This window comes from Acinonyx jubatus, chromosome C1 (genome assembly GCF_027475565.1).
Source record: "Acinonyx jubatus isolate Ajub_Pintada_27869175 chromosome C1, VMU_Ajub_asm_v1.0, whole genome shotgun sequence".
Classification (NCBI taxonomy): domain Eukaryota; kingdom Metazoa; phylum Chordata; class Mammalia; order Carnivora; family Felidae; genus Acinonyx; species Acinonyx jubatus.
This window is the reverse complement of record NC_069381.1, coordinates 71483016-71506074: the sequence shown is the minus strand read 5'-3', so window position 1 is coordinate 71506074 and position 23059 is coordinate 71483016. Positions and strand designations below refer to the sequence as shown.

At 34.4% G+C, this 23059-nt stretch overlaps 1 protein-coding gene across 18 annotated transcripts in view; it reads left to right on the top strand.

Moving 5' to 3' along the window:
- Positions 1–23059, top strand: part of COL24A1 (collagen type XXIV alpha 1 chain) — a 398176-nt gene that overhangs the window by 86821 nt on the left and 288296 nt on the right. For all 18 annotated transcript variants that reach the window (XR_008295013.1, XM_027058695.2, XM_053214348.1 and 15 more), the window contains 4 exons: positions 2063–2116; positions 5247–5291; positions 18823–18876; positions 21354–21398. Coding sequence is in view for 17 of the 18 variants with exons in the window: in XM_027058695.2 (XP_026914496.1) it covers positions 2063–2116; positions 5247–5291; positions 18823–18876; positions 21354–21398 (198 nt within the window). In the remaining variant the exon portion in view is untranslated. The remainder of the gene's footprint in view (positions 1–2062; positions 2117–5246; positions 5292–18822; positions 18877–21353; positions 21399–23059) is intronic.

The following is a 23059-nucleotide window of genomic DNA, read 5'->3' as shown; positions in this document are numbered from 1 at the left end:
CGCTCAGAGCCTGGATCCTGCTTCAGATTATGTGTCTCCCTCTCTCTCTGCTCCTCCCCCACTCACGCTCTGTCTCTATCAAAAAAAAAAAAAAAAAGAATAAACATTAAAAAACATCTTTCAAAATAACAAATATAATTTCTTTTCTGGTTGATTTAATTGATTTGATTCCTTAATTTTCCTTTGTGAATACAGGAGGAATCAAGAAGTCCATTTCTCTAGGCTTCCTATGCACAGAGGTTCTCAAATGTAGACTTTTAACATTAACTTCAAATCCACATTTGGTTAAAAGGACAAAAATCACAAAAACATGCTGACAGGATTATAAGAGGTTTTTTTTTGGTTTGTATCTTGTTATTGCACTATACCACATACCATGTACTGTAAATTAATATTTTTATAAATCATGTGATAAATGATCTTTTGACTGGCAGCATTATTTAATTTCATTTTGTGGTGTTATAATTACTTTTACATTAAGTGCATATGTTTAAAATAGACCATCACTTTGTAATCCTCTTTTGGCAATTCTTTGTATAATAATATGCAAGTTGCCTCAAACAATAGAAGTATGTAGGGCCTCTCCTGACCTTTTAGTGGCACACTGGTGACACAAAATTGCCTCTAACTAGATATAAAACCTTCAGTCTAAAACAAAAAAGCATATATATTATTATTTTTTTAATGTTCTTTATTTCATTACACACTAAACTGTAGTTTAGGGACGTAGTCTTGAGAATGATCACAACCCCGTGTGACTTTTTTGGTGGGTGCTGCTGACATTTTATATTCTGTTAGAATCAGCATAATAATTCTCAGGAAACCTTTATGAAATACCTATGTAATTATTCATTAAAATCTTTAATTATAAAATGTTTTTGCACCTTATTCAGGCTATATCGAGTAGAGGTCTAACTTTCTCTTGAGTTTTCAGTTGATTTCTTAGTTCAGTGATAAGTGTATACCAGTTAGGGTGTCTCTTCTTTTTATTTATAATAAAAAATTCAGTTGTATGTATTAAAATAAAAGTTAAGTCTTTTTAAACTTGAGGCTATCTGTAGCTGGTGATTCTGAAAATAATGTTTTGGAATCATAATCCAAGCTCATAAGCCTTCAAATTTGGACCATTGAAAGAGCCTTCTAATAGATTTTCCTACATTCACTGTTTCTTGCCTCAGATATATTCTATATCCTGCCAACAGATTAATATTTTGCAGGTACAACCTAACCTAAGGTCACTATCACAGTCCTTTAAAGGCAGTAGCTTCCAGTTGCCTAAAATATAAAGTCTAAAACTCTTAGCTTGAAATTTAAGTCTCGCCTTAATGTACTCTCCAAACTATCATACACTTTACCTTTTAAATTGGTAAAGAGATTATTTACCTCTTTATTTACCTTTAGGTTATAACTAAAGTATGTTAGGATAAAGTACCTTGCATTGTTATATATAAATACCCCTTGGTTGTCTGACCAATTGGAATCTTCTTTAAGGTACAGTGGGTTTTTGCTCTTCTCCAAAGCATCTTACAAGTATAATGCTATCTGTTACCATTTACAGACACTCCCTGAAATTCTCTGATTCTGCTTTCTGCGATTGTTCTGCTGTCAGTGTTCTTTCTCCATCCTGTGCTTATCAGGATTTTAGCTACGCTGTAGTCCTATCTCAGGTGTCAGTATCTTTTGAAAACTTTTTTGACTTTACCTTCTGCCACATTGGAATGGATCTCTTCTTCCTTCATGCTACTTAATATCTTTTGATACTTCCATTCTGCCTTAAATTTTAATTATATATTTTTCTGCCCACTATAAAATTCAACGAAAGGATTTGGTCTTGATTTTCATTGGCCGCGGTGTCTTAAGTTATGTTCCCTACTTTTTTTTTTTTTTTTTTAATGTAAAGATTGATCTGTAACTTCTGGAAGGAAGGTGATAAGGCAAAGGGAAGCTATTTATTCTGTTAAGCCTAATAGTTTCACACTATTATGGAATAATTTTATTATCTCTATTTGAAATTCCTTACAGGGTAAGTATTCAAATGAAAAGATTATTTGCTTACTTTAAGGGTTTTATTGGCTCTCCTGGAGAAGTGGGACAACTGGGACCTGAAGGAGAAAGAGTAAGTCCATTTCCTTCAAATATTATTTCTAAAGTGATATGCTTATGATAGGACAACAGAGGTCATAAACACTTATCAGATAGGTAATCTTATTGTGTGAAGCAAACCACCTTTTAAGAAAAACCACCTACCAGATATATAATTAGATTCTCTTGAATTTTACCGAATTTGTTTTAAGGAAATAAGGTGATACAAATATATATGGTTAGATTTATTTGTTTTTATCTATCTATTTGTAAGAGAACATGCACAAGTTGGGGGTAAGAGAGGGGTAGAGGCAGGGGCGCCTGGGTGGCTCAGTCAGTCGCACATCCGACTTTGGCTCAGGTCATGATCTCACAGCTTGTGAGTTCGAGCCCCATGTTGGGCTCTGTGCTGACAGCTCACAGCCTGGAGGCTGCTTCGGATTCTGTGTCTCCCTCTTTCTCTGCCCCTAACCCACTAGCATTCTGTCTCTGTCTCTCTCAAAAATAAATAAACATTAAAAAAGAGACAGAGAGGAGTAGAGGGAGAGAGAATCTTAAGCAGGCTCCATGCCCACTGTGGAGCCCATCGTGGGACTGGATCTCATGATTGTGAGATCATCACTTGAGCCAAAATCAAGAGTCGACACTTCACCAACTGAGTCACCTAGGCGTCCCTGGTTTGCTTTTTAAATTTAATTTTTAAAAAATGCAAATTGAAATATTAAAATATCTGCTTATGAAAATTGTATCTTGTAATCCATTAGTATTTAAGTACAAACTCTTGACAGGTCTTGTACTTTACAATACAATGTATAGTAAATAATTCAGCTTCAGAAGATATGTTCTTGTTTAATTTAATAATGGAAGATAGCTGTTCATAAATATAGGCTCTTGTGAATAAAGATAGAACCTTTGCAAAAATGGTTGTTATCTTAGAACAATTAAGTACAGAGTCTTGGTATTCCAACTTCATCATGTCTACTTTCAGCACTGTTCAGTGATTTCTATTGCATTACTTCATTTGTACTTTCAGTATTCACTGAAAAAGATAGAATTGAATAATATTAGTATATTATCATAAGGTTTGAAAATATAGTCATATTCAGAATTTAGCATTTGACTCTATTATTTGTAGGCATGGTGGTTAGGCCAGAATTTTCATTTCTGGAAACTGGTTTTTGCCAATGAAAGTAAACCAAATTATTCTTTGCTAGATGACGTTTTCAAACATAGTCAGTTTGAGTGAGTTATATTACATTTTCTTGTAATGACTTGTGAATTTCCTGACAGAGAAGAAATATTCAGAATTTAAATGTGCTGTTGTGGCAATCAAAATGTTCATTCTTCTTTGGTGAGATGAGGTGAAGATTTTCCCTTGATGAATATGCAAGTCATTTCTTTCACTTGCAGAAATATCTTCAGTGTAATCCCACAACTAAGCTACCTGATTGTCATGTGATACAGCAGACTTAGAGTTCATGTTTCCAATCTGTCATGCAAAGAATTGAATGCTTCTCATTCACCCAAAGGAGTATATACAGTTTACATTTTTATTACTCTGTTGCACATGATACAATCCTTTCTTGGCCTTTAGACATGAACTTATTTCTAGTTAATGATGTAATAAATAAAGCAAAATTATATGTCCTTGCAAAATGTTATTATCTTGAATTTGAGGATCCTATCACTGATCATCATTAGGCACACTGCCTGTAATCATACTCACTAGTTTTGACCAGTCTATATGAAAATATTAAGACCTGTCTCAAGTCATAAATGTAAGACCATTTTGTGATATTATGGCTATCATGGGTGCCGTGTCCTAATATTATTTGGCTACTTCAAAATTTTCATTAAACTATGAATGATATAGCTAACTGGGTATTGTTATTGTGTTATAAAATGTGTACGTGTAGAGTAGAGAGTAGAGAAGAAGTGTAGAGAAGGGCAGGAAAAAAAAAAGAGTATAATGTTAATCCCTTCCAAAAACAAATATAAAGAATTCCTTCCTGAAAGTCAGTAACGTGTGTATGCGTGTATATATATGACAAAGTGTTTATATAATTTTGTCTGTACTATCCTTAGGTTTCCTGCTGAGATTTAGTGGCCCTACTAAAGTTGCAAAAAATAATTACCTTATCTCTTAAAAAAAAAAGGTTGACTATATTATGTAAAGATGTATAAAGTCTTAATGAAATGAGTCCTATCGCTCACCCGTGCTTTTTGAGAAGACATTAGATGAGTTTTATCAAACACTGTTGAAGTGAAAGTGGATGGATTGCTGCCACCAATGATATCCTCTAAGTTAGCTCTATGTACCTATAAACCCATGCTACATGCTTTTGGCAGATTTCTTAGTCTCTAAGGCTTATAGGTAAGTCTAAGTCTCAAGGTGATTATATAAGTGAGGGTATTTAGAATGCAACTTACAGAAAATCCCAACTCAAGCTGGCTTAAAAATGAGGAAATTTTTAATAATGATGGTAACGATAACAGCAAATGATTTACTGGGTCGTTGTATATATGCAAGGCACAGGTAATAAGAGCAGAGCCAGGATTTGAACGCAGATGTTCTGGCTCCAGTGCTTGAGCATTTAAGTATTATGCCCTACTACTTCTTACATAACCAGAAATCTATAGGTTAGGTGGGATGTAGGCACAATATGATCTTTAGCACAGTGATATCATGCTCTCTACTTTGCTTCACCTAATGTTGGCTTTATGCTAAGGCAGGTTTCCCACCCAGTTGCAGAATTGTCAGTGCAGGGGCTAAATGTGCTTTCATTTATGTCCAGTCGAAGAGGTAGGGAGACAGAGAGGAGGTTAATTGTCCCTTAGGTTTTGGAAAATAAGACCTTCCTGTTTATGTGGTTGTGTGCCTACCTCTGGACAAAGAACTATCACCGGAGGAATGGTAGGATCCCATTTGGAAGTACAGATAGGATGCATTCCAGAATAAAATCAGGATTCTGTTATGAAGAAGAAAAAGAGCCACTTCAATTAAATTAATATATTGAAGATTTTCTGAATGTCATACCAGTTTAGAGAATAATTCAGTTTTCTCTTTGTGATACTTCATTAATTGATGTTTGAGAAAGAAAAGATCTGTAATATCTTATTCATTTATTCAACAAGTGTTTACTTTTGACATCTGTATATTCTAGGGTGTTCCTGGGATCCGGGGAAAGAAGGGTCTTAAGGGAAGACAGGTAATTCAATTTTTATTTTTTGAGGTTCCGTTCAGAGCAATATAATCTAATTATATGCATATTTCTCACCTATATAAATATAAATGTAGTTGTTCTTGTTATCCACAATATATCTCATTCAATAGAATTTAACTTTTGCCACCTTAACACTTTATCAAATAATATCTGAGATTATGAAGGAAAATTTAGATTAAAAAATAATGAAATATAACACTTTTCTAACCATTTAATAGATCAGTGGAAGGGACTTTTATCCCTATTACAAGAAACTAAATGTCACAGAAAATACATGAACAATTTAAAATACTAATGATATCACTATTAACCCTCATATTTTACAGGTTTTAAGAACGCCTGCTTCATTAGTTTAGAAACTAGTTCCCTGCAGCTTCTTATATTTTCAGATTTTAAAAAATCAAGGAAAGTGAATTTTGCCAGATATAATAATTTCAGAGATGGGAGGAAATTTTGACATCATCCAACATCCCCATCATTTAACAAAGGAGAAGACTGTGATTCAGGGAAGCATCCTTACGTTATCCTGGCTGAGTTAGTTTAGCTAACTAGCCACCTCCTTTTCACTCGTGTTGTTTTACTGCTATCCAGAGGTATTTATTAGGGTAACACTTTCTGTGCTACACTGTGTTCTCTAGTCTATTAGGAAGGAAATTGGGTTTTTCATAACAGCTTTTCTAAAATTTTGGTATGTATAAAAAAAGGCTTGATAATAATTGTAAAAGAGAACAAATCTCACCGGAATATTCATATCCTTTTAAAGCATTTTATTCTTGAGTTTTGCAGTATTTCTTGACGGTAGATTAGAATCGGTATTAACGTTACCGTTATATAGGTGAGGAGAGTGAGGCTCAGTGATGTTCAAAGACTTGCTCAGCATCACGTAGATAATGGTGGTAAAACCAGGAATTTATCTCAGCTTCTCTGAATATAAACCCAGGATCCTTTTCCTTACTCCTTAGGTATTTCTGCTGTCTGCTACTCAACACTGCTTAGAAGAACATGATTAATTTTTTTCATGATATTTGGCCAAAATGTGATAAAATTGTTTTAAAGTTCCACTTTAAAGATTTCAATTTATTGGGGTCCCAGGGTGGCTCAGTCGGCTGAACATCCAACTTCAGCTCAGGTCGTGACCTCAGTTTGAAGGTTCAAGCCCCACATCGGGCTGGGCTCTGTGCTGACAGCTCAGAGCCTGGAGCGTGCTTCACATTCTGTATCTCCCTCTCTCTCTGCCCCTCCCCTGCGCAGGCTCCATCTCTCAAAATGAATAAACTTAAAACAAAAATTCAATTTAATAAGAAAAGCTTACCAAACTGTCAAGAAATTAAAAATAAGCCAGCCATTTTGTTTTCTTACATCTATATTCAACTTTAAAGCTAATCTTCCAGCATTTATTGTTACCATCACCATTTTTAGTTCTTAAGCACTCTGATAAATATTCTGTATACCATCTCATTTAATTACACTCCATTATACTGCAAAATGTTATTTCTTTTTGTTTAAGTCCTCGTATATACCCCAACAGAAATACCTCTCTAATTATCATGTGCAAATATCTATCTAACTGCAGATTTAGGCTGTCTCAAAATTGACAGTAGGTGAAATTTATCTTCCTTATTCTTGTCTTCTCCATTCTTCATCTTTATTTTTTTCCTTTTTTCTCCTATCAAAGTATGACATTAGTGAAAGAATGAATAAAGTTATTTATGGTTATTATGTAAATTACTTCTAATGCTTCCACTGTTACCTTACCCATTAGTAATTATATTCTAAGTGTAGTTTACGACAAATTAAGTGATCTGCAATGGTGGAATTTTAGGCATTGTTGAGAAAATAGAGTATTTTCCCAAAGCCCTTGTAATATGCCACTTACATAGCTACCAACTTCATTTATTAATATGGCTGGATTTCTGTGGATATTAACTTTATCTTGAAAATGTATTGGTAATTTTTAGTTTCCTACTCTATCATGAACTATAAAATTATCCTTGGAAATTTATAGATAGCTTCTGGTTTTTTTCTCTCTAAAGAATTATAAAATTATCCCACAGATGCTATTGAATTCAAAAGAGAAGTTCAAGAAAACAGTGGAAAAATAATGAATGGAGTGATTGCGGGGTTGATCTCACTGTTCTTTACTTTATAAAATTTGTAAAATTTTACTCCTTTAAAAACATATGCCCTTGTCACAGATTTAGATCCTTGGGAAAATTATATTTGAAAAACATATGTATCCCATTTTTCCTAAACAGTGTTTATAGTAGAAAATCTGTCTGGTGCTGTAATATGTCATGTATGCTATATGTACTTTTTCTTGGTTTTACCACTAAATTATTTGGCCATGTTTATGAGGAAATCACAGTACTTTAAGATACAGTTACAGCCGCAAGTAGCCGCAAGTCAAATTATGCCAATGCTGACCTCAGACACTGTTCTAGAATAGTATCTTATGTATAAATGCTCCCCTATGTTCTGTTTATTACAAGTAAAATCATCTTCAAATAGCTTTGACATTAAATAAGGGCAAACGTATTAGCATGGGATATTATGCATCATGGGAAACTTTATTTCAATTTAGATTATTAATGTTCCATGAAAAGAATGGTTACTTATTACTGTTTTAATAGCAGTGAAAGGAAAATACCTTTTGATGATGTGTCCACTTTCTGGTGTGGAAAATATTAGGTGTGTGGAATATAAATATGGCCATTTTTTCTTGGTAATTGATTAAATTATGTATATTATTTGTTATTATTTATGAAGTTGATATTCAAACACAGCTGCAGAACTAAAGCATCCCAGACCACCATAAAGACGATGACAGAAATCTATATGTCTGAAAGAATATAACAGAAGTCGTAGAAATACTGAAATCTAAAAGTACCTGTATCTAAGAAACTTTTGGCTATGCATATGTCGAGGATTGTTAATTCAAAATTTCTTCTGACTTCAGAGCTATTTAGAAGTGTGGGTTCATGCTTTGTTAGGGTACTGCTATGTGGATCCCATGTCATTTCATTTATGATCATTAGTATTAATATTAGAAGATGTACTTTATTATAATTATCACTCCCCTTTAATCTGATTATTCTCTTTGTGTTAAATTTTCTCATTTCCTTAAATTTTAGGTAGATAGAAGTATGCAGTCTTACAAACATAGAATATGATTCAGTTTGAAGTAATTTTACAATGTAATTTGTAGAAAACTAGTAACACTTTTTAGGTAATTCCGTAACGTTTATGGGATATTTTACACAGGTTTTTAAAGTCTCTGAAATTAAGGCCAGAAGCTGATAAAATGAATTACTTCACTTTCTGTACTATGTATGGTGTGAAACACTTTGACAGTCAAAATAGGCATAGAAAACTTCAAAATCCAAGTTTAGGCCTTTGTAAATATTAACATGACCTTCTTTGCACAACTGAGTCAGTTTCTAACTTATATACCAAAGCTGTGTGTTTGATATAAATAGTTTAACAAAATGTTAATATGTGTATCTCTCTCTTACATAGAGAAATCATATGCTATATACATATAGCACAGAAACATAGAGGAGTAGTAAAAATCCTGTCCAAAATATTTCAGTGATATAGTAACATTACTGAACTTAGGCTCAGAAGACTTGCTATTCTGCTACTGTAGCTTGTTCTGCCAGCCAAATCATCACTTCTTTTCCTGAGTAAACACTGACTATGGAATTAAGTTGTTATGAATCAGCTTCCTTAGCGACATCTGTATTTTTTTAATGAAATGATAGACTTACAAGTAAGAGAGATCTTCTCCTAAATAGTATAAATATTATATTAAAGCTATTGAAAATGGACACATTTCAAAATAACATATTATTTTGGTTGTCCAAGAGTTATTTGGTATTTAGCTTCATACTGCTATTTTTAAATTTAGTGTTTGGGTTAAACGTTATCTCATTTTAAATCTTACTTCCCAGAAAATTTCTCCCCAAGTAAAACGTTGTCTTTATTCAGTATTTATAGATTGAGTTGAAATTTACAACACAATGTGTTTTTGTTTTTTCAACCAGAAAATGTATGAAAACTGATTTTGCTGGAAATTGGGTATATTTTAGGACCAGAGTATATAAAAGTTGTTGTATTAACACATTTCAAGATCCTAGTAAAAGGTACTTACTAATAATCATTACAATTATTTTTAAAGACCTCATGTAATCAGTTATATATTAGTCAATATTTGTGTACTCATACTTTTGGCTATTGAGATATTATAGCTCTTACCTCTTTCCTTCCTCTTACAACCCCTACATATTACAAATCAAAAAAGTTAGATCAAAATCCTTATTGTCAGTTATGTTAGAGGATAACTATGGGGCTGTAAGTGCTATTCATCCATTCTTTTTGCTATCTGTGGGTATAACTTGAATTCATCTCAAGTTCTTTCGGAAGAGATCTCCACAGGTAGTACCACAATTTACAAGGTAGTAGATGATCTTTATTGGTCAAGACTCTTTTAAATACCATAGAACTACCATTCTATTTTATGTGCTTTGCTATCTACTTGAAAAGCTTCTTGGAACATATCTGATGAGCCAGATTCTTTAAAAGCATCAGTTATTCACTGATTTATAATAGAAAAAAAGAACACTGTTAAAAAGGGAAGGCAGGGAGAGGTTTCATATATATTTGTCAACATCAAATTTTATATGTACTACCCAGTTGTAAGCAGCTTCCTTTTTAATTCAAAGTTTTCAGACTTCGTTCTGTAGTACCACAATCAGGAAATTCTATAGTTGCTTTTAAAGAAGCATTTTACATGGCTCCCGGACCGATTTAATCAGTAGTTTCTTTGTTGTACTAAGTTGGTTATGCAAATTTACATTACTCCACAGAGCTAAAATATTTATGCTAGAACTGACTTGTCGGGATTGAAGATAAACATGAAATTGGAGCTGGAATTTACTCTCAACAACGCCTAGAAAATTGTTGTCAAAATATAGAGACTTTTCAAACGAGTTTTGCAGGCCTGATTGGAAGAGATTATAAATAATCAAATCATATTACGTTAAAGTTTGACAAAGAAAAAGTGTACTTAGTTTTCTTCCTATGAAAATCAAAATATCATAGTCTTAGAATAGTAGACCAAATAACACCCGTAAGCTACCTGGACTTGAGTGATGTTTACTTTTCTAACTATAGAAAGAACTGTCTCCTCCTCTTTTCTCATACATCATCTTGTTAGAAGAGTCTATTTAAAGTAAACTGTATTTTGGCTTCTAACTCTAGTGTTAGAATTTCAGAATATAAAATCCTTCTGTTAGACATCTGTTATTAGTTTCTATCCTTAGCCCAGGATAGTCTTAAATACGTATTGCACAGTAGTGTCTCAGATACATACATCTTATCAAGAATTTGGAGACAGTATTTTGTCTGAGGAAAAGGTTGTAGTTAATTTGATCCTAGAGAAAGTACTACTGTTGCTAGAGCATTCTGAAAAATTGTTATTAATTTTTAAGTGATTCTGTAGCTTTTAAGAAAAATGTTTTTTTCTGATTTTTACTTACTGGTTGTAGTCTATAGTGACTATATTTGGCTAACTATAGCTTGACAAGATGTATGGAAGAGACAGGACTTTGAATTAAACCCACCATTCAGGTTGGGATAGGTACAGAGAAGAGAGACACTCAAAGAACTATAGCTGGTAATTTGGGGGACGTCCAGGCAGAGCATGATTTCATAGAGATATAACACTAACAGGTGAAAATTCAGGCAGGCAGTTATTTTCAGTGCAGATAACATAAAGGAAAACTCAGTCTTATAGGTTATCAAAGTCAGGAATGTGAGTGCAAATATGCCCACAGGGGTTGGCTTGGGTTCAGGGACTGTGTTCTTGATGTTGAAAAATGGCAAGAATAAGGTGGGGTCCTTATGAACAAGGGATAGAACATAATGTATACCAAAAGTGCTTTGTGGACACAAGAATAAGGCAGATTGCAATTCCCACAACTGGAGTACAGATGATAACCAATCTTTAAGAACAACAAAACAGATGGGGCTCCTGGGTGGTCCAGTTGGTTGGTTAGGTAGATCTGACCACTGATTTTGGCTCAGGTCATGATCTCATGGTCATGGCATTGAGCCCTGCATTGGGCACCACGCTGACTGCAAGGGCCTGCTTGGAATTCTCTCTCCTTCTCTCTCTGCCCCTCCCCCACTCATGCTGGCATGAGTGCACTCTCTCTCTCTCTGTCTCAAAAATAAATAAACTTAAAAATTTTTTTCATGTTTTAAATTTTATTTTTGAGATAGTGAGAGACAGAGAGTGAGCAGGGGAGGGGCAGAGAGAGAGGAGGCACAGAATCCAAAGCAGGCTCTAGGCTCTGAGCTGTCACCACAGAGCCTGACCCGGGGTTCAAACCCACTGACTGTGAGATCATGACCTGAGTCGAAGTTGGATGCTTAACTGACTGAGCCACCCAGGCGCCCCTTAAAATAAACAAATAAATTTTTAAAAAAAAGAACAACAAAACAGATGACAGAGGGGGAAGAGAAGAGAGGGAAAAAAAACCACAAGAGACTCTTAATGATAGAGAAAAAAACAAGATTTGACAGTGGGAGGTGGGTGGGAGAAGGACTGGATATGTGATGGGTGCTAAAGAGGACACTTGCGATAAGCACTGGGTATTGTATGTAAGTGATGGATCACTGAATTCTACTCCTGAAACCAATATTGCACTGTATGTTAAGTAAGTAAAATTTAAATTTAAAAAAAAACGGGGAAAATAAAAGAACAAAGTAGGAACATGAATGAGAATTGAGGCCCAGATCATCACTAGGATAACCATAAGCCTGACTTGATGTTCAATTTCTGAGGATTGGGCTAGAACTCCTTAAATTCCTACCAAAGTTTAAAATTAGTTTTAGCCAACAAGACATGGTCAACCCTTGAAATGTGGATCAAATTGTCCTACCTGTGATGAAAAGGAAGGTGAAAAGAAAGGGGGAAAGACTGTATCTTCACAGAGTACCTAACATTCTAGCCCTTTCCTATAGTAATTGTGCTTTATTTTTGAACGATTTAAAAATATCATGATTTCATGGTAATAATTATTCATGTGTAGAAAGTGTAGAATTAACTACCAGGTTTTATTTTATTGTTTCTAATCCTAGACAAATTAGTTTGATCTTCTCTTTTCAACGCTTAGTCTTGGGAAAAGTTGAATTTCTGTTTTTGTTGGTAATGTCTATTTAGTGTATATGTCTTTATAATATTTCTTATTTATCTCTACTTTAGATTGAATATGTTGTTTCTGAACCATTGTTTTCTGAAAAGAACAAAGTATGTTCATAGTTAACTGTGGCCTTTAACAAAAAAATTTTGCATTGCTTATATTTTTTTTAAATTCCATAAATGTAGTCGTTAGTATTTTATGGTTATTTTGGTTCCCATATTTTCCTAATTATTTTGTATGCAGTATTTTTCCAATTTCTTTGTAGAACTAGGGAAATAATCATTTTACTAGATTGTGTAAGCTGTAAGTTTTCCACTGTTTTAAGATATTTAGACATACTATCAAGTATAGTACCTACACTCTAAAATATTAACACCAAACATATATGCATGCATACTAAATCTAGAATAGTTCTTAGCATTTGATAACTACCATGTTTGATAACAATACCATTGTTAGACCCAGGCAAGAGAGAAACTTGATCTGGGCTCGGCACTTTTGAGGATCCTCTACATCACAAAGAAAGTAAATGTATTAAAAACAAAACAAAACAAAACACATGAGTGGTTCTGTCACTCAGGACCCAGCAGTTAGCATTGGAGCAAGATGACCAATCATCCTAGACCATCACTCTTGTTACTATGTATTATCTATTACTATATAACATGTTACTCCAAATTAGTGGTTTGAAATAACAATTATATATATATTTATTTAAATATGTATTATTTTTCAGAGTTTCTGTGGACTGGGAATTTGGGAATGCTTTATTTGAGTGGGTCTAGCTTAGGGTTTCCCATGAGGTTATAGTCAAGATTTGGGGCAAGACTGCTGTCATCTGAAGGCTTGACTGGGGCTGGGGGATCTGCTTTTAAGGTGGCTTACTTGCTGGCCAGCCACATAGTGCTAGTTGCTGGAAGATCGCATTTCCTCTCCATAGGGACCTCTCCACATGGCAACTTGAGTGTCCTCAGGACATGGTTGTTGGCTTGCACCAAAATAAAGTGGTCCATGAGAGCAAGGTGGAATGTGTAGTGCCTTTTATGATCTAACCTCAGAAGTCACACTGTACATCTATATTCTGTTGGCCACGTGGGCCAGCCATGATTCCAAATGGGAGGGGACTACACAAAGGCATTAATATCAGGAAGTGAGAATCATGGTGGTCCATCTTTGAAGCTGTTTAGTGTCTTCAGGCCTCAGAGAAATTCTTCTCCATTTCTGTGGCCTATAATCTCATGTGTGAATGCCATGAAATTAGTAGGTGGTCCACTGCCAAAATTAGAGACAGAAAATGCTCAAGATTGTGGAGAGGATTTGAGCCGGCCATCGAAGCACCTTGGTAAAAGGAAAGATGAGGGATGCCTGGGTAGCTCAGTCAGTTAAGCGTCCGACTTCAGCTGAGGTCGTGATCGCGCGGTTTGTGAGTTTGAGCCCCACGTTGGGCTCTGTGCTGACAGCTCAGAGCCTGGAACCTGCTTTGGATTCTATGTCTCCCTCTCTCTGTGCCCCTACTCTGCTTGTGCTCTGTCTCTCTCAAAAATACATAAACATTAAAAAAATTTTTTTTAAAAAGGAAAGATGAATTAATTAGCTTAGCTAATTCTCCTTTCAGACTGAATGCAATAGAATCCTGTATAATGAAGTACTGTTTCCTGATAATGCAGACTTCTGTTTTCTTCTTTCTTTTTATGTTATGATTTATGGTTTCAGAGGTAATAACGTTAGTGCAGTATTTGCAACAGCTACACTTAGAGACTGAAATATTTTAAATTATTAATCAATTCATATTACTCTTAAATTTGCATTTCATAACTATAGATACAAATTTCATGAAACATAATAAAAATTCTTTACATTAGCAAGTAGATGCATATGAAATGCTAGAATGAAGTTTTTAAAATATAGATATTTAATTAGATTAAATTTTTAAAATGTTAAGTGAATATAAAATTTTAATTTAACTAATATTGATAGTAATTATAATTTGCAATAGAAAATAAAAAGCCATAGAAAGTCTTCAGAGATGTGATCTATTTAAGTTTTTAAAATCTAGAAACAATGCAAATAGTCTTATATTGAACAATACCATTTAGTAAAATTTGCAAATTGGACTTTATACATTCTCTATTTAAAGATTTAATTACCAATTTTATTAGCTTTCTATTGCTGCATAACAAATATCACAAGTTTGGTGGCTTAAAACAGCACCCATTTATTTCCTCACAGTTCTCTGGGGTAGGGAGTCCAGGTACTACTTAACCCAGTTTTCTGCTCAGGGTCACAAGGCTGTAATCAGAGTGTCAGCTGGCTGCAAGATCATCTGGAGGCTTGTCTTGGGGAGAGTTCACTTCCAGCCTCATTCAGGTTGTGAGAAGACTTCATTTCTTTAAAGATGTGGAATTGAATGCCCTGGATTTTTGCCGGCTCTTGGGTATAGGCCACCCTTAGGTCCTATGGAGTGTCCACGGTTCCTAGAGTTCACTCACAATTCCCTGCCATGTGGGCATCTCCAACACAGCTGCTTACTCTATCAAGCTCACAAGGGAAGTCTTTAGTTCCGGGCTGCTAAGATGGAGTCTTATATAGTAGAACATAATCACATCCGTGACATCCCACCAGCGGTGCTGCACTCTATTGGTTAGAGTAAGCAAATCATAGTCCGACCCACACTCAGAGGGTGGGTATCACATAAAGCATTGGAATCATTGGATGTCACCTTAAAGTCTGTCCACTATATTGACCAAATTGGAAATAAGCAAGAAAATTTTTCACAACTTGAAGAAATCAAATGAATTTCCTGGGATGTCATATTCTTTATAAAATAAAATTTTATAACTGATGAAAACAATGAAAATGGAAAAAATGGAAAAAAAAAGAGAATTATACACAACACAGAAGGAGCAGTGCAACTCTGGCTTGCCCATTAGTAGACAGTTACTATGTTGATGAAATTGGCAAATGGGACAAGAAAGGGAAAAACTCAAGCTTCCCTATGGACAATAATCCTGGAAAATGGTTATTAAATCCTTTGGCAGTGTGAATATATTTCTAGGGAAGCACAATTCGATTTAAATTAATGGTTATAATTTTCCACTAGGTAAATATGAGAGAAAATCTAGTATTGCATTTTATAACAAATTCTTTCCAGGGGAGAAAGAAACTGTAGAAACTATCTTTTGTATTTTAAGTTCAAAGACAAAGTGTTTTGTCACTATTGTTCCATGTTTCACTATGAGTCTTTTAAGATAGGTTTTTGACAATGAAGATTTGTGGCTGCAAACTTTTAAGTTCCTAATTTAAGGAATACAGAACCTCTCCTGGATTAAAAAAAAATCATGCATGTAATTGATAAATTCCATGCAAAATACAACTGATAAAAAGGAAACAATGGCATATTTAACAACATAAAACATTGGCATGATGTTTTTTAAAATAAAATGTCCAGTACATAGCCAAATATAATTACGGTTTTTTTGTGGTATTAGCTGTGCTATATTTCATTAAACAGGAAAGTGTGTCTAGATTTAATAGGAATTATTTCGGAAATTGATAACACAATGGTCAACATGTACAAAGGACTAAAAATAATAAAACAAATGATCTCTGTCTAGACTAGAGAATTAAGAATGAAGTGAAACATTTAATGGGTAGTGAAGTGAGAGGAGAAATATGGTACATAAAAATTTTAAGAGTAGATATTACTCAGTTTAATTAAATTGTTTCAGGGGCAAAGTCAAGTTGAACACCTAATATTTATTATATATTTTGTTGAACTACCAGGAGAATAGGTAGTTGAAATTAATAAGTAATTTATTATTTATTATGTTAGTGCAGGTTTTGTTCTAAGTGAAGAATTGATCTCCCCCCTTTCCCCTCCTGGGGTGTAAAAATCACTAGTTTTATGGAAAGCTGAACTGGAGAGCAGCTCCTCCTACTGGATGAGGATGGGGCCAATCAGTCCCAGAGAGCAATCCTGAGTGAGTCCCCAAGGATGGTTTCTCTCTGCTCCTTGTTTAGACTGATTGTGTCTTCATTTTTTGTGAAAAACTGTTGAGACCTAATTCACATACCATAATATTCACCTTTTTAAAATGTACAATTCAGTGCTTGTTGTTATATTGACAGAGTAGTGTAGCTGTCAGACTAGTTTTAGAATGTTTTCTTCACCCAGAGAGAAACCCTGTACTTGCTAGGAGTCACTGCCCAATTCTCCCTGCACCACCAGCCTTAGGCAACCACTAATCTGTTTTCTATGTCTGTGGATTTGCCTGTTCTGAACACTTCACGTTAATGGCATCATGCAAAATGTGCCCCAGTCTTTATTATTTCACTGAGCTTTCTGAAAAACCTACTTATGATCTATCTAAAAAATCAATCATCTCTTCTGTTTCAGATTTATTACAGAATTTTTCCTCTACTTTTTCCATTACCTGTACATCATAAATACTTTGAAATGTCCTTATTAGCTCATACCGAATAGTATGATGTATTGCCGATATGTGAGCTTGTTGACAACAGAATCTGACTTCCAAGGACAAGGAAAGCAAAATGCCTGCCTGAACTTCAACTGACTTTGAAGAGGTTATGGCTACACTATGTATGCAGATGGTTTTTGCATTATCCTCTGATTACAGAATAAGAAAAACTGCTTCTACTATGAGTTAATTATGTTTTAGAAATATCATCCTTTTTTTTCCATTGCTAAACTGTCTTTTAAATTTTGTGCATTCATGTGTGTACTAGTGAACCAGTGATTTTGGCAATCTATTAAATAGCTATTTAATAAGTGGCTTGCCTAATAAAGAGATTATAAGACTTTAATAATGTACTTCAATTTTTGTTAGGCTTATAACAAATTTAAAAATGAATGTTATTAAAATGTTGATTATATTGGGGCGCCTGGGTGGCTCAGTCGGATAAGCGTCCGACTTCAGCCCGGGTCACGATCTCGCGGTCTGTGAGTTCGAGCCCCGCTTCGGGCTCTACGCTGATGGCTCAGAGCCTGGAGCCTGCTTCCAATTCTGTCTCCCTCTCTCTCTGCCCTTCCCCCGTTCATGCTCTCTGTCTCAAAAATAAAATAAATGTTAAAAAAAAATGATTATAATAAATCCTACAAATCATTTTGCAAAGTAGTCTTTAAACAGAGAGCTTTAAAGTTGGTAAGTCTAGGGGCGCCTGGGTGGCGCAGTCGGTTAAGCGTCCGACTTCAGCCAGGTCACAATCTCGCAGTCTGTGAGTTCGAGCCCCGCGTCGGGCTCTAGGCTGATGGCTCAGAGCCTGGAGCCTGTTTCTGATTCTGTGTCTCCCTCTCTCTCTGCCCCTCCCCCGTTCATGCTCTGTCTCTCTCTGTCCCAAAAAATAAATAAGTGTTAAAGTTGATAAGTCTAGTGGCAAATCTTTAGACAAAAATTTTAGTATCAAAGTAAAAGAACTGAGCGATTGAGTTATTTTACAAAAGACTATGTAATAAGAAAGTGTGTCACTTTACTATCCTTCATAGTTTTACAATGTAGAATCCTTCCTCAGCAGACATTGAGGAAGTTTGATTTTCAGTGGCACAGCATTTTATGGTTGCAGTATTTATGTGCATTATGGCTTTCCCCAATAATACAGTACTGAGATGGTATTTTTTTACCTGTTTATCATATCTTGAAATGATGAGCTAAAGTATTCAGTATAGAATAGAAGAAAAAACATGACTCTGCGTTCAGACTTTCTCCACTCAAATCTCAGTCCTGCTCATCACTAGCGAGTGCAAATGACTTAAGCTCTTTGTGTTCCAGTTTTCTCAAATGCAAAATGAGGATATTAATGTTCATTAATTTGATCTGTTATGCAGATAAAATGAAGTAGTGTGTGTATACTAAACTGTTTAAAGCCCTTAGCACATGGTAAATGTGCTATGTACATACTTAAATAACATTAGTCACTTTATTCTTTATGATGTGCGTGTAGGACCAGCATGAAATAGTGGAGAGAACTAATGGATTGGTCAGGAAGAAATCTTTATGTTCCCTCTCATTCAGTGATTCTTTATATAATAATGAACAAATGTATATTTTCTCAAATTTAGTTTTCTGTATATATTATGTGACATCTAAAATAATTTTTGCAAATCATAGAAATAGTATACTTAACAAAATCAATGAAGTATTATGCAAAACAAATGTAAGTTTTTTTGCACTACAATTTAAAAGTTAGGAAATAAATATTTCCTATTAGCAAATTCCTTAGCAGTAAACAGAACAAAAATGAATTCTTTATCTATGTTGGCTTTAATGGCATTTCTTCTTTTTTCCCTGGTCCAGGGTTTTCCAGGTGACTTTGGAGACAGAGGCCCTGCTGGCCCTGATGGCAGTCCTGTGAGTACACTGTGATGGTCCAGCCTTGCAATCTGACATCACTCAGATGCCCTAGCACCTACATTTGCCATCCTCACTATGACATTCACATAAGCAGCATTGGCCAGAAAGCTTTGATACCTCTGTGCACATTACAGTTTGTAATTTTTCATTGTGGGAAATAAAACAAAAATGTTCTGAGTAAATTCTGTCTTGGGATATAATCATCAAAATTAATTATTGTGGCCATGTTAAATGTAAATGCTTAAGTAAAATATTAGAAATATATGAGCATAAGACATATTTTGGGGGTGAGGAGAAGTCTTTCATGTACATGAATGTACCAACAAGCCTCATGTAAAAATTGTGCTCTCAGTGATTGCTTTTTGACTCAAACCTGTCATTGATCTACCTGACTTTTAGGTATCTATTTATAGAGAAATCTTCTCCTTTGGGATTTTTCAGCTATTATTTTCAGGTTAGGGAGTTACCATTCTATAATTAATTACATTGTCAAAGAATGGTGATGGACTGTCGTTTTTTTGATGCTAGGTAGAAAAATCTAAAATTTTTGCTCTCAAAGAGCATCTAGCAAATACCTCCCAATCTATTCCATGAACATACTCTTTTAATAAGATTTTAAGGTGAATAAGAGTCAACCACTAAGCCCGTTTAGCCTAAATTGAGAATAGTTCCTATATTTAGGTATTTATACTTAAAGTGTTAGAAAATATTTCTTTTTAATTTGCTTTTCTAAATTATGACTTTATTAGCTTATTCAGTTAATTTAGTCAAAGTTTTAGTTGTTGTGAGGGTTTGGCAGATAAGAGTAGAACTGATCTCCAAAGAAATTGCTAAAAACCTGAATGAATGATATTTTAAGTAGAATGTTTACCATCTTTTTCTTGCCCTTGATTCTGGGGAACTTTTCATTTCAAGAGTAATAAAGTAAGCATTATTGGGGCACCTAGGTGGCTCAGTTATTTAAGCATCCGACTCTCTATTTCAGCTTAGGTCATGATCTCATGGTTTTGTGAGTTCAAGCCCCATGTCAGGTTCTGCTCTGATAGCACAGAGCCTGCTTGGGATTCTCTCTCTTTCTCTCTCTCTCTCTCTCTCTGCCCCTCTCCCACTCATACTGTCTCTGTCTCTAAATAAAATAAATAAATAAATAAATAAATAAATAAATAAATAAATAAATAAATAAATTAGAAAATAAAGTAAGCATTATTTACTTTTCTCTTACCATTTCTCATTTTCTCATACCATTTATGTACTTGCATAACTACTGTGAAGCCATCTTATTTAATTTTTTTTGTCAGTCCATTCAGTATACATGAAGTTTGTTAGGGTTGGACTTCTAACATATATGAAATGTGTCTTTTTGAAATCTACTCTTTATTTAAATATAATGCTTCTTGAAGAGCATTTTCAGGCTTTAATATCTTTAACATAGAAGAATAAACTTGATCTTTTGTTTATTTGTTCATAATTTTTTATATTTTATACTGTGCCTTAATTTCAAAAAAACTTGCAAAGGCAGGTGCTGTTGTTGTACTTTGTATCATGTAAATGATGTAACACTGACATGGAGTGGGTTAGGAATTACCATAAGGACTATAATGACAAGTCCAAAAGACCATCACAAATCAACTGGAAAAATTAATATTGATTTAAAATCTCATTTGTTATATGCATAATTAATGGTATTGGTAATTTCTTATATTTGTGAGAAATTTTTCTTTTTTTTTTAATTTTTTTTTAACATTTTATTTATTTTTGAGACAGGGAGAGACAGAGCATGAACAGGGGAGGGTCAGAGAGAGGGAGACACAGAATCTGAAACAGGTTCCAGGCTCTGAGCTGGCAGCACAGAGCCCGACGCGGGGCTCGAACTCATGGACCGTGAGATCATGACCTGAGCCGAAGTCGGCTGCTTAACCGACTGAGCCACACAGGCGCCCCTGTGAGAAATTTTTCAAAATCTTTTATGCATTATGACAGTTTTCATTGTGATTTAAAACAGAGCAAATGTTATTATTCCTATTTTGTAAATGAGAAAACTGAAGTGTAGAGAATCTAAATATTGTACTTCAAGAGTGGAGAGTGTTTTAAACTATCTGAAAATGTTCTTCTAACTCTATATGCTGACCACCTATCCTTTTATACAATATATAGGCTGGTTATGTCTATAATGCTGACTATTTATGGGTTTTACTTCCTTTATTAGCGACATAAAAGACATCAAACAATCTATATCCTAGGCTAGGTCATAGTCCTGGCATCCAAAAGCATGGAGCCAAGGGCATTTTTGAAGAACATAAACGTCCACCAGAGATTTGCACTTCTTAGGAGGATACGGAAGAGTAGGGAAGAATCAGAAGTTAACTGTAGAAGAGGGTAAAAAATTTTTTTTTCCTAAAAGTTTTTGTCTTTAGAAAACACTCTTCATAGTCTGGAATCATATTTAACCAACTTTGCACATTTCTTTTACATAGGGACTTGTAGGTAGCATTGGCCCTCCAGGATTTCCTGGGCTTAGAGTGAGTATCAACTATTATCATTCTTATAAAATATTGTGTTTACATTTGTTAGATGCATTTTAAAATCTTTAGAAAAATGAGATGCTTTGTTGTCATTGCTGGATATGAGACTTGTGCAAATGTGTTTTCCCACCCGATGTGCAAATTAGACCAGTAGTATGAATAAAAAAATTAAACATTATGATTACCTACAATAACAAATTTCCACAGATTTATGTGTACACATGTACATTAATAGGTAACTTAAGACTCAGTTTCTTCAAACGCATGACATAGAACAGCCACTTCTCTCCTTTGAAATAGTCTTTCATACCATCTGGTCTGGATAGATACAGATGGGTCTAAATACCATACCACACCACATCACAGTACATGGTAACTATAGACTTTATTTCTGGAATAAAATTGAATAAATGGTTAGGAAACATCCCGAACAAAAGGTAGTAGTTGTACTTTATTAATGCTGCTAAACATATTAATGCCCAATTTATTTATTATACTAATAATATAAGTGACTATATTATTTGTCCATGTAATCAGTTTAATTCAGTGAATTTAACTCTGAATTTCACTGGAGTTTCTGATGTAGGCAAAGTACAGTTTAGTAAAAGCAATTCTATGAAGGCCAAAGCAATATACTTCAGATAGTTACCTGATAAAGTTTATTCACTGAAGCAAACAGACTGCTATTAGACTGCTATTTCTGCTGTGTCTTCATAAATATATTTCTGTCAGTCAAGCTTATGGTTCATGACAGCGATATAAATTGCAGATATTTTATATAAATTTAGAACCATGTAGCTTAACAGCCAGCTGAGCTAAAGGCATGTTTGACACACTTTTATGAACTGTAAGTAGCCTAATGAAAATAGAATCTTAAAAGTAAACTATGTATCCATATGAAAATAGGAAATATATCCATATAAAAATAGGAAATAACCATGAGCAGAGGTAAGATTTTCCCTAAAAATCAACTTAGAGCTTGCTTTAACATGTGAAGTAGGTAATTAAGACTCCAGAGTTTTATGCCATAAATTACAGCCACAATTATTTTTAGCTTGAACTTGAACACAGGTCTTCTGACTCTACATTTAAATTCACACACACACCCTGCCCCTGCCCAACCCAAAGGCAGAAGGTGACAACTTGACCAAAGGAATAAATCAGGAATTCAGTTATTGGAACTATAGAAAAAATCAGCATAATAAGTTTTAACTAGCCATTTGGGGCTGGCAACAGTAGAGAATTAAGAGTCAGAGAACCTGAGTTAAGTCTATAACATTTAAACTTTTCTTTTACATGATACTATTAGTATAATAATAATAAAATCAGCAATAATATCTCACTTTTATTTAGTATTTGCCATGTGATAGTCTTAATGTTAGGTCATTTAATTCTCAGAACTAGCCAAGACTACTCAGGTTCTGAGTGTTAGGCCTAGATTTGAAGCCAGGTGATCCAAATCCAGAGTCCAAAATCCTACCCATGTGCTACACCGCCTCCTTAAGACTTATATCACCTTAAAATGAATGCCATTTATCTTAAGAGTTTTCTTTAGGCTTCATGAGAAGCTCTATGTGAAGGTGAAATCCAAAGGACTAATTTTTATTCCTCAGAACTTAGAATAGGATCAAACCCCTAGGTGGTAGTCAGTGGCCTTC